The sequence below is a fragment of the Pristiophorus japonicus genome, chromosome 12, assembly GCF_044704955.1.
Source record: "Pristiophorus japonicus isolate sPriJap1 chromosome 12, sPriJap1.hap1, whole genome shotgun sequence".
Lineage (NCBI taxonomy): Eukaryota > Metazoa > Chordata > Chondrichthyes > Pristiophoridae > Pristiophorus > Pristiophorus japonicus.
Window position 1 is genome coordinate 177450549 of NC_091988.1, and position 13096 is coordinate 177463644.

The 13096-nt window shown below is 42.6% G+C and overlaps 1 protein-coding gene across 1 annotated transcript in view; it reads left to right on the plus strand.

The window, feature by feature from the left end:
* The window catches only part of dnmt3bb.1 (DNA (cytosine-5-)-methyltransferase 3 beta, duplicate b.1), a 294113-nt gene that overhangs the window by 119401 nt on the left and 161616 nt on the right, over positions 1–13096 (plus strand). Inside the window, exon 5 of the mRNA XM_070895082.1 lies at positions 8547–8696. Coding sequence (XP_070751183.1) covers positions 8547–8696 — 150 coding nt within the window. The remainder of the gene's footprint in view (positions 1–8546; positions 8697–13096) is intronic.

Consider the following 13096-nt stretch of genomic DNA (forward strand, 5'->3'; position numbering starts at 1 on the left):
AGGGTAGCATTCATAGTGTGCAAGCCATTCTCTCTGCAAGTGTGCACAGTATGGCAGGATCACCTGCCAGTACATCGCATGTTCTTTGCTGCTGCTCTAGAAGTATGCTGTTCGTCAACGGCCCCCGAGGTACAGCATCTGCGTCCAGCTGAGCGGAGCTGAGAGCATCCTGCAGCCTCCAATGTGGCCTCTCCACTGCTGTCCCTGTCTCCATCATCTGCTCTTGCTCACTTGTGATGTGTGAGTCACCAGGTGAAAACTCAACTATCTGCCTTACTGGTCCCACCAAAGTGCGAGTATCTGAGCTGGTGCATGGTCTGCATGAGTCCTGTGATGGTGAGGGATTGACCTCCTCTGAGGAGACGTCATCGTCCTCCTGGACCACCTCCTGCGAGATGCTTGAAAGTTCTGTGGGAGATTAAACACATGAATTAGAACTGTCGAGGTAAGAATGTTTTACGTGATCATTATGCACATGATCATATTTCACTTGCTGCTGACATCTAGTCAACATGAGTGAATGTACGCTATGTGGCTGTCTGATAATTAATTCTATCACCGGGTAGCTTGAAGGCCCCCATCTCCCACGGCCAGGCATGCCGCGACTCCATTGATTTCCAGCGCCTCCTCTGCAGCTATCAGCTACAAGATGGGCTGCAGGGTCACTTCCAGTTCTCTGCCTCTCCCTTGTGTTCTGTGCTCCTATAAGGAGGGAAAAGAGAGATCTATGAATGAAAGTAATGTGTCAGCTGTGACTCAGTGGGTAGCACACTCACCTCTGAATCAGAAGGTTGTGGTTTTAAGTCCCACTCCAGGAACTTGAGCACATAAATCTAGGCTGACATGCCAGTGCAGTGATGAGGGAGTGCTGCATTGTTGGAAATGCCGTCTTTCAGTTGAGACTATAAACCGAAGTCCCGTCTGCGCTCTCAGGTGGATGTAAAAGATCCCATGGCACTATTTTGAAGAATAGCAGGGGAGTTATCCCCAGTGTCCTGCCCAATATTTATCCCGCAGTCAACATAACAAAAACAGATATCTGGTCATTATCACATTGCTGTTTGTGGGAGCTTGCTGTGCACAAATTGGCTGCCACATTTCTCACATTCCAACAGTGACAACACTCTAAAAGTACTTCATTGGCTGTAAAGCACTTTGAGACGTTTGGTGATCATGAAAGGCGCTATATAAATGCGAGTCTTTATTTTTTTTCTCTTTTTAATGGCATGTGTTGAATGGATGGATGGAGAGCATTTGTTGAGAGTGACTGAGGAAAAGGCATGAAAATGCATGAGGGTGAGAATCAGTGATGGATGGACGGACGGGGATGTGTGGCAGTGCATTGTACCCGCAAGGTAAGTTGGTGTGATGAGTGACTGACCTGCTGGAGTAAGCTTGAGAAGGCAGAGTGAGGGGGTTGGAGATATATGCACATCAGGATGTAGGTGAGTGTGCCACTGTACTCATCTTTACTGCCCTGGTTAAGTCCGTAAACCACTTTCGGCATTGAATCCACGCGTGTGCTGCTGCTGATCTCATGGGCAACTCATGCCTTCTTTGTTTCACCTACAAGCTTCTTTCACCTGGCAGTAGGGAAAGGTATCTCCCTGCGGCTTCTTGCAGCACTCAGCAGCTCATCCAGGGAGGCATCACGAAAGCGAGGCGCAACCTTTGAACAATCTGGTCTCCATTCTGCCAATTCCTTCTATTGTGCTCCCAGCTCTAAACTCCATTTGTAGTGTGCCTTTAAATACCGGAGTTGAAATCGCCTCATGTGGGTCGTCATCATGCCCACTCATGCTAATTGGTCAGGAAACCTGGAAATGATATGGTAATGCAGTGGCTGGGTTAAAAGGCCACTGAAAGATGCGCTGCACTTACTTCCAGGGTTCCTGTGCGATATCGGACGCGCCCCCTACTCCCAGCGTATCGCAAAGTTTAAAATCCAGCCCACTGTGACTGCAGTATATGCATGATCTGTAGGATGCACTGCAGTAACTCACCAATGTTACTTCGACTGCACATCCATCCACTGCGACTCCTGCCACTAAGTACAAGACCATCAATGTTGTGGGAATACCTGCACCGTCAAGTTCGTCTCCAAGTCACACATCATCCTGACTTGAACATATATTGCCGTTCCTTCATTGTCACTAAGTCAAAACATGGAATTCCCTACCTGAGACCATTATGGGAGTGCCATCGCCATGGGACTGCAGTGGCTCAAGGAAAGGACTCATCACCACCTTCTCTGGCTACTAGGGTTGGGTAATAAATGCAGCTGTACTCGCATTTCCCATATCCCAAGAACAATTAAAAAAAACATTTGCTGGCAGTGGGATATTGGATAATCTAATCTCATGTCCAACTTGCACAAAGGCACTAATTGCTAATAGATGTAAAGATTTTATACTGTGATATGTTCAATAATTTTTTGATTGATGCTGCAATTGAATTTATTTAATTTCATTTAGTAATCGTTGCCGTAGCAAAGTTAATTTGCTTGTATGTCGCTGTAAATATTGCCACCAACCCAAAGGTGTCAATAAAATTCATTTTTTTTCTATGCCATTATGTATCCATACTTTCTATCCATAACTAGTGAACATTACAAGAAAGTTAAAGGCAAGTGTGTCACATTGTCACATTGCTAGCATGTTTTTCACAGGTAAGCAAAGTCTGGTGTAGTATGGTGGGCATGAAAAGGTAGTTGCTATCAGTCTGACACCAGTTTTCTCTTCGGATGTTATTGTAAAGGATGTCACATCAGATTAAGAACAGACATGTTAAAAAACATCACAGTAGATTTTGAATCTATTCTGGGAATCAATCACATGTTTTGATAGAACATAGCACATATTTGTTCAGATAGGATTACATATAAAATAAACATGAGTTCCTCATTAATAATTATGAACTTTAATAGATGGAAAGCAAACTATTTATAATATAAATGTATCGGAGGCAGGTTGGCAAAACTATGAAGCTAGCAGCTGACCAATACACAGTTTTTTGGTACTTCATTTTAGCCCTTGAAATTACCTTGTGAGATACGAGTGTAAATATGCTTAATGCTTAAATTCCTCATTCTGCTATTTTAACAGACTATTTTAAGGTCTGGGCATTTTGCTGCTGAATGTTAGTACAGCTATCTATCTGCCCAATACCCAAATCTATACCTTGTTCATTATCATGCCAGCTTTTAGAGTTGGTAACTGATCTGTTAATGTATCTGTAGCTCTTTGGTCATAAAGCATCTCCCTTCCAGCCTTGAGACTTTTTATGTTTCTATTTCAAATTCCCTCCATTTCCCATTATTTGCATATTTTCAGCTTTCATTAATTGAAATCATTAGCAGGTTGTCCTTGGTAATGCTGATGAATAGTTGAATTCTGGAGTACAGTTTAGCAGCTAAAAGACACAATAATCTATTCCTGAAATCAGTCACATGTTTTGACCAAAAATGATGTGTTTTTAACTGCTAAAATGGAGCTGTGTTTAATCTAGCATTATGGCCACTACTCAGGTACTTCCTGTGGTGAACTAGTCTAACCTATCACAGCCTGAGGTACTCCGTGTAGGGAAATAGTCCAAGTGAGCACATTCTCAAGTCAATTAGAGGTTAGTTGCTGAGGGCAACTTCTGTGGCATCTGTTCCGAAATCTCTGTCAGAGACGATTTTCAGAAAGTTTGGAAAACTAGCAGGAAATGACTGGTTTTCTTTCTCCTTTTTTAAGATTGTTCTTCTGAACTGTGATGTTTGAGGTGTGACGCATAGAAGCCTTTTTAGTTGTTTCAATGATACAAGGTGGGCTTGTGATTTTCTGTTTAAAGTCGGATTTTCTATAGTCTGATTGTGTTTCTCCATGCATCGCCAACAAAACTGAGCAGATGAACTGAGTATGTAACTGTTATATTGTTGCAAAACAAGTTTTGCAAGATGATGTCCCAAGGCTTGTACCTGTTTATTATATTATTGATTGACACTTATGTACTGTTTTGGCACTGACTGCTTCTAGTATGATAATCAAACAAAACCTACTCAGTCCATGTTATTACAACTATTTTAGTCTACAACTATTTTAGACCATGTTATTACAAGCTTGTAGGGACAAGCAAGTACCCTGTAGCTCTTATTAACTAATTATATCAAGGGTCAAGCTCCTCTACTGAACAAGAATGGAAAAACAGCCTAATCTACATAAAATGTAATTATGCAGTGTCCAACCATTGTGAGAGGCATGTCTTTAGCATACTTTGTGTGAGGCCTGAATCGCAAAAAATATGAAAGTTATTTAGCTCTCCTTATCTAAACAGATAAATAATAAGATTGGGCCACAAAGTTTGTGCACATCCAACAGTATAAGTAACATTATTTGGGTTATTGCATGGCATCTCACACTGAACATTGAGTTCACAATTAGCTACTCCAGAGACAACTGAAACAAAAAAGAAAATGCTGGAAATAGTCAGTGGGTCAGGAAGCATATGGAGAAAACTGTCCAGTTAACATTTCAGGCATGGATTTTTCTTCCATGGTGTGAGAGGTGCAAGAGGAGGCTGCGCTTCTCCAGGCAGGCTGGTTGGCACAGACCTCTTCAATCTCCTGCAACAGTATCTGCTGCCTGCTGACTTGAGGTGCATGCCATGCCACTGGAAAATCACCACAGCCCTGAATTTTTATGCCACTGAATCCTTTCTGTCTGTGACAGCAAACATCAGCTGCATCTCCCAGTTCGCAGTTTGCAGCTGCATTAAACAGGTGGATGATGCTCCCTTTGCCAGGGTTGAGCAGTATATCGCCTTCCTCATTGACCTAAACCATCCATAGGAGGGAGCTATGGGCTTTGCAGGCTTCCCCCGTTGATGGCCACATGTGTACGGCCAATCATGTGCAGGGTATAATTGACTGTACACACACGTGGCCATCAACCTTCATCAATAGAAAAGGATACACTCTTATCAAAGTATAACTAGTGGTCGATTACGAGAACAGTATCACACAGATTTGTGCAAGGTACCTAAGGAACTGCTACAATGTTTTTATACTCAGACATTCCACCATTCCATCTCTATTCGACCTTGTGGGGAATGTGACTGGATGGTTGCTTGGAGACAAGGAATACCCCCTGTGGACCTGGTGGTTGATACTCCTGTACAACCCCACTTCACTCGCTGTAAAATACCGCGGATGCTGGAAATTTAAATAAATACAATAATCGAAGCCAGGACACAACCAGAATCCTTATAAAACACACGATAGGAATGCTTAAACAGAGACTTGGGTGTCTGGATCCCTACATTATGCCCTGATAGTGTCATGCATTGTATGTTCTGCTGCATATGGCACAACATTGCATTGCAGAGAGATCTGCATTTGGAGTAGGCAGAGCAGCAGCAACAGCAATCATCATTGGCAAGGAAGAATTAAGGGAAGGAAAGGAAGCAGCTGAGGAAAGAGGGTCACATCTACATCTTGCAGCCAGAATGTCAGGGATATAGAAGTTCTCCAAATGGTTCTTTAATGCAGGATGAAAGGAGCTTCTCACAGCCCTGCCTTGATAACTTAGGACAGAGACCCTCTGCACAACAGACCTTCTACAATCTTCCTCATGCCCTTCATCTTGCATTGAAGAACATTCAAACCATTTAGAGAACTTCTATATCAATGACATTCTGACAATACAAACTTGGAAGTGGCTATGAAACCATACTGCAGACCAAGATGTCAAATGTGATAAAGGTGATTAATTTGATGCCAAACATAATAGATACTTTCCATTCATTTCTCACCTAGGTGATTAAATCAGTGCTTTTCTTTCAAGAAGGTTTCCTCACTCTTTCCTGTGAGGTGCTACCCTAGTGGCCTGAGCAGAGCTGGTGGAAGTGTGCTGTTCCTCATGTGAGGATCCTTGCGATGCTTGGGGCCGGTGTCGTTCTGAGTGCTCAAGTCTGTGAGGGCTCAGCCATAGGCTGCTGCAGCTCAGCTGCTGCGGCTGACTTGCTGGCACGATGGCAGGTATTGGTCAAGTTGGGGTGAATGTGGTGAGTTGCTGACTTCCTGAGAGAGAGGTTCTATAGGACCTCAATGCCATTTTCACTGGAAAGAAGTAGTATGACCCACCAAGTCTTATTGGCATAAAATTTCAATCGGAAGCACTATTCAAGCAGTCAGAGCATTGGAATTTGTTTGCAGTTCACCTGGTTGGATTTTTTTCAAGGTTTTTCTGTTGGAATTTTCTAACTTACAGTTTTCTTCTGCTTCAAAATATTCAAGAAACCCAGCGCTCAGGATGGTAGAAGTTTGGAACTCTCTTCCGCAAAAGGCAATTGATGCTTGATCAATTATTAATTTTAAATCTGCGATTGCTAGCTTTTTGTTAACCAAAGGTATTAAGGGAAATGGGTCAATAGTGGTATATGAAATTAAGTTGAAGATCAGCCAGATCTCATTGAATGGTGGAACAGGCTCGAGGGGCTGAATGACCTACTGCTGTTCCGATGTTAAGATGGGAGACATCATATCCAGTCTTTCTGGTTGGAGGAAGAGGAGTTACAGGAGCAGCAGTGCGTCATGGAACTTAATGAGTTGCAATTGGAGCTCTGAGGAAGGCTGCTCACAGACATTCCCACCCTGCCCATGTGGTCTATAGGCCATGAGTAAATTACATCCAATTTTCTGAGGAGCAATGCATCAAGAGGCAATGCTCCTCCAGAGATGCTGTCACAGCCCTGTGCAGCCTCTTGCAATAAGATCTGCTACTTACTCACCCAGCTGGTCATGCATTGTCTGTGGCTAATTTGCCTCCAGCTCTTTCCAGGCTGTAGCAGGTGCCATCGGTCACATTAGTCAGTCTGCAGTCCATGCCTGCAACAAGTAGGTCACTGATACTTTCTTTGCCAAAGCCAATGATTTTGTAACATTCCTCAAGGACACCAGTAGTCAGCAGGAAAAGGTTATAGGCCATCGCAGGCTTCCCCCAAGTTAGGCTGTGATTGACTGCACCTGCGATTCATCTGCTCACTATTCAAATTTGCCTTGCCTTCTCTTTTGAACCTTGATGATGTCTTGCACTATGTCTTGGCACAAGGCCAGAGTTCCGAAGAATGTAGAGTTCTTGGAAGGTTGTAGGGCTGAATGAGGTTACAGAGATAAGGAGGAATGAGGCTTTGAACACAAGGATGAGAATTTTAAATTGGAGTTATTGGGCGGACTGGGAGCCAGGTTAGGTCAGTGAACACAGACTTGTTGGGTGAGCAGGACTTGATGCGGGTTAGGTTACGCACCTCTGAATTTTGGCTGAGCTGAAATATATAGAAGGTGAAGGATAGGGGACCATTGGATTAATGAGGCTGGAGGCGGCAAAGTTATGGATGAGCATTTTTGCAGCAGATGGTGTGAGGCAGGGACAGAAACGGGTGATGTTACAGAGGTTGAAGTAGGAGGACTTTGTGATGGAGAGGATATACTTGCTATCAAAGGCCTTGCTTATTAAGCAAATAAATATTTTCTGAATAATGTAGTTTCATTTTAGGTGACAAATTGTTTCTTTAGACATGAAATTACATTAGAAATAACACTGCTTCATTTAAAATACTGCCTAATAAGAAAACAGATTTTGTATTACGGCATACTAATTGGATTTGACGTCAAACATATTAATGCCTTTTGTAGATCTAACCAACAGCTACCATGTCTTACCTTTGATGGCTTCACCGTGGTCCTTATGTGCCTGTTGACATTCTTGGCCTCACTATCTCCTTTGACCTCAAATGGAACTCTTATATCTCTTCAATTGCTGCAATTACCTACAGGAAGCTTGGTTTCCTCTTGTGTGAGGTTTTCCTCTCAACCGCTCTTAACTCTCTATAAAGCCCAAATCCATCCAGGACGTGAATATTTCTCCCATATTTTCGGAGGTTCTTCAAGCACCTCTTTCACATGCTTGGTTATGGTACCAGAAGGAACTGCATGTCTGGCAGGTGATCCTTCTCTCAACTGCAGCTCTAACCTGTCTCTCATTGCAAACTTTCTTGCCTCTATTTTATTGATATTACATGGTTAGTACTTCTCTGAACTTCTCTTTCTGCTAAACTGAAAATATGCCATCTTACAGGCTCTTTCGCCACTCTTAAACCTTAATGTTGAAATCAAGACTCATTGCGCAGTCTCCTACTCTACCTTATTCTTTCCCAGGATATATGAACTGTGGAACCCTTTACTTCCCTGGGTATTTCCTTCTTTCTGCAATTTTAGGCTTTTAAAACAAAAGCTTGGTATCATCTGCTCACTATTCAAATTTGCCTTGCCTTCTCTTTTGAACCTTGATGATGTCTTGCACTATGCAACTTGGCACAATGCAACTTGGCCCTTCATCTTGGTTGCCAACGAAAAATAATAAATCCATTATAGTCCTGTTGCTGTGTCTTTTGTTTATGTTTGCCAGTTCGGGCACTTGGAATACATGGTTATCCTTGTTTAGCGCAAAGAAGCTAACCAGAGTCAACTTGAAACCTGTGTTTTAATAGTTGTATGTTGCCCATAGGCAAAACGACGAGGAGTATCAGGTTGGGAAAGCAGTCTCAGACAAAGGCCAGCACCACGTATAATTTTCCAGGCAGGAATTTCCTTTCGCCACAAAAAAAAGAAAGAAGATAATAATATGAAACCCAAAAAGGACTTGAACATTTCATTGGTATGTACATAAACTGTACGTAAGGTATGTCCATTGAAACAATGTGTTGTTTTTATTAAAACGTTTATTATTAGTTGCGAAAGTAGACTTTGTCCTCAAAGTAGAGATGATATTGATTATCAATTATAAGCAGAGTAGTTATTATTCGGTTCTGTCCAAGCAGAGCAAAACCTACGACCAAAAGTGAACCATTAAAATCGCAACTACTTAAATATAGATAAGTACAGAAGATGCATATTTGGCACGAGAGATAATAGTATTGAGTTGCATAAAATGCACATTACTACCAAAATATATAACTCTGCTTTTAATATGTTTAGTTACACCAGTTTCTATTCCCTGCTGACTCTGGTTTCTTTATTGGCCCTGCAATTCCTGGGTTGGGGGAGAGCATAGGTTAACAATTAACTATTTGCAGGGCCAAGAATATCTGATGGTGCCAATTTATGCTGGGTTCCACTGGAGAAGCACCCCGGCATAAATCCTATTCAGTTTCAGGTTAGGGTGAAGGATGCCTATTGTTACAGTGGTGGCCACTTGCAAATAACAAAGTTTACATACGGGAAAAAGTCACCCGTCCTAAATTTTATGATTTCGCCTTCCCATCCGACCTTGAGAATATGCACCAATGTTTAGAAGACGGAGTTTGCCAGAACCTGTTTCTCAAGGCATAAGTACTTGGTTAAAAGGACACTCTTTAATTGAAATTGCTTGTGGAAAGTTGTGGCGATATCTTAGATCGCAAAATATGTCCACTGTCCTACTCAGGAAGCCTTGTCCTGCATTCTCCATTACCCTTGGAAAACTTTCTATTTCAAGACAATTACTGAGCTCGACTTTGAAGGTGGTACAATGGGCTTTCCACTGGGAATCCTACTTTACACGGCCTATATTCTGGAGGAAGAGGGGCTGTAAGGGAAGCTAGATCATTCAGATAGCGCTAGAGGAGAATCAAGCCATCCCAGCACCACCCTTCCAGCAGGATGCATAGACCCTTTATAGCACTTTCTCAGACTTTTCCCAGGAAGGAAATAACTTGCACTTATGGAAGGATGTCCCAAAGGAATATGTTTTGAAGTCTAGTCACTGTTTGTTATGTAGGGAAATGCGACTGCCAATTTGTGCACAGCAATGTCCCACAAACAGCAACAAAATCAATGACTAGATGATCTGTTTTAGTGGTGCTTGTGAGCAAAAACTATTGGCCAGGACATCCAGAGAATTACCCTGTTGTTCTTGGAATACTGCCATGGGATCTTTTACATCCACCTGAGAGGGCAGATGGGGCCATGGTTTAACATGTCATCCAAAAGGCAGAATCTCTGACAGTGCAGCACTCCCTCTATTGCACTGGTTAATCTAGATTACATATTCAAGTCTCTGAAGTGGAGTTTGTACCCACGACCTTCTGACTCAGAAGTGAGAGTGCTGCCACTGAGGTAAAACTGACACCTAAGAAGCTCTGTCTCAGGAGGTTGCGCTTTGGTTATGGAGCTTTGGAGGAACTCGGTTTGTTGCTGCAGATGGAGCTGCAGCCAAGGTTCCCAACATGCATATCCCTGTCAGTGGTGGAGACAGTGACCACAGCTCTTAACTTATATGCCATGACCTTATTGCAGAGCCACAGAGGTTTTTGTCAGATTAGCCAACTTACTTTGCACTCTTCTATAAGGCAAGTCACCAATGCCGTCTTGGCCATGGCTGCTCAATTTATACAATTTGACAGTGCTCCCACACAAATGCCTGAGAGGGCCAACACATTTATCAGAATTGCTGAATTTTTCAGGGTTGTCAGGGGTACTGATTGCAATGTAAATCTCTATATTCATAAGAACTGCTAAGGCTTACTTCCCTGAAGGTGCAGCTAATTTAAAATGACAGGGGCAGCTTCTTGCATGTGAATTCATGACTTGCTGGGAGCTGTCGTGATGCTTTTATAATTCATCAATCTAGGGTTGTAGCTCTATTTCAACATGAAGGTTAAGAGGCAGGGTGGCTGCGTAACACCTGCATCCCCTGGCTTCCTCGTGCTCTATGTCATTTCCTCAAGTGGATATCTCTGGGCTACTGAATGCAAGGGAGACGGTGAATGACGGAATGGGCAAGTGGCTGCCAGTGTTGCCAGAGGTAGAGGGGATTAAAGGTCCTATTTTTCAGCAATCTTCTCTGCTGCCTCCTGGCTTTCAGCCTCTGGAGGAAAAGACAGTATTGTTAACTTTGCTATGTCTTAGCGGAATTCTATCTCGATCAGTCACTTTGTGGATCTCTCATGAGGAAGGTCTTATCTGATGAGTTCAAAGAAAAGCCACAAAACTGATCCCGAGCATCACCAGAAAGACTGGAGAACATTGACCTTTATAACCTTGTAAGAGACAACTAAAAGTTACTCTTAGAGTGGTATATTAGATAGTAAACAGTATTAAAAAAGTAGAACCGATATATCACTTCAAAATAAATCATGGTAATAGGACAAGGAGACACGGGTTTAAAGGTGGCAAAAGGGAAATTTAGGATCAATATCAGGAAATACTTTACGCAAAGCGTGACCAACACATGGAATAGACTTCCGGGTAGGGTAGTGGAGGCTAAACTCTGGAATATTTTAAGAAACAATTAGATGACATTATGAGGAACCATGTAGTATCTATGGGCCCAAATTTGGCCCTCTGTTTTTTTTCGGCACACTTACCTAAGGTGCACCGACTTTCTGCTCCCAAAACGCTGTCGAAAATGCAGCTCCGTATTCTCCCCACACTGGCCTCTCCCATGGCTTGGCACGGCGTGGTCCGTCCATTAGGGGGCGGAGCTAGGGCCCTGCGCGAGAAACAGTGCTGCAGTAGCTCCTGCCCCCAGCCGGTGGTCCCTCGGAGAAGTCCAGTCCTCGGTGAAGTCCCTCGGAGAGAGAGTCTGTGCGTTCTCCTGCCCCTAGCCCTGGCCGAAGGGCTTGCCGATGCGTTCTCGAGTTGGTGCGTTCTCCCGCCCCTATCCCAGGCCGAGTGGCCTCCCGCACCGGCTGGCCCGGCCCGCTGACTTAAAAATTTTTATTATTGATGGTTTTTATGCTTCTTGAATTGTTGTGAAGGTGTTTAGTGCTTTGCAAGGTCCTCTGTGCTTCCCTCCCCCCACCTCCCCCCCCTTATCTCTGGTTACCTGCGCTGACTTCTTAACTCCGCAGGGGTTTTCTGTGCAGCCACAAGTGACCACATACGCTGGCCTAAGTTAGTTTGGAGCAACTATTAGCTGTCCAAACTGGCTTAAATGGCCAAAACAGGCATAGGTGGCTGGTAATGGCCCCTTTTGGAAAAAAAAAACTAAACTTAAAAAAAAATCCTAACTAACTCACTTACACTGGTGCAAATTAAATGTGCAGAATGGGAATTTTAAATGGGATACTCCAGAAAATTCAAGTTGCTCCAAAAAAAACGAGCAACTCCTGGGCAAATTTGGGCCCTATGGATGGACAAACTAAGATGGGTCAAATGGCCTATCTTGTGTTTGTAACATCTTGCCTCGGGTATTCCATCACTTTTGCTTCTTTGAAATTGCTTACATTTGGTGGTTGAGAAATAGAGTGTCTGTGGAATTTGAATTATGATTTTGGCATATTTTTCCTGGATCTTTTTCCTGCATTCCTTTTTCAAGGATTCAGTCTGTGTGTAAAACAGATATATTTTTGACCTATCTTCAAGCAAAGCTTAAATACTAGCATAATTGTCTTCAATACTCACATTACCTCCCATATTATTTAAATGTATTTACACGAAACATGTGGGAACAATGATCCTGGTTGATGTTTGTATCCAAAGATATTGAAATGTGCCTCCTAGATCAAGCTATCTTTAAATTTCTCCGAGTGGCGACAGTAAAAACTGTGTGTTCCTCCAAGAAGGAATCATTCAATAATCCTCGCTCCAGGATACTAAGTTTTGAAGTGCCCAGTGGATATTAGGTAGCAGTGTATGCATTGGATATGCAGCTGGTGCATACATTTGTAGCAAAATAAGTATTATTTGTTTATTTTAAAAAAATAGTATATGCACCTCAAGAGTCAGAATTCTAGGTAAACTGGATGTGTGTTTGTGTAAACCAGGACCTAATAGAAACAACTTAAGTGGATTGCAAGTAATTTCTGAAATGCCATATCCAATATGGTAAAATGTGGTTACATACAGGCCAACTGTGATAACTTCTTCAGAAGATGCCATTTTGGAGAAGCACAACAGACAAAACCATGAAATGTCAACTCTGTACTAGTAAATTATTCTCCTTTCACCTCCATTATTGATGACATTTTAATTTTCCATTTAAATTGTTTTCTTTACCAAATTGGGTTGAGCATATTTAGTTTTTTCCAACTACATTTGCCAACAAACTGTTGTTGCTAAACATTGAGGATGCAG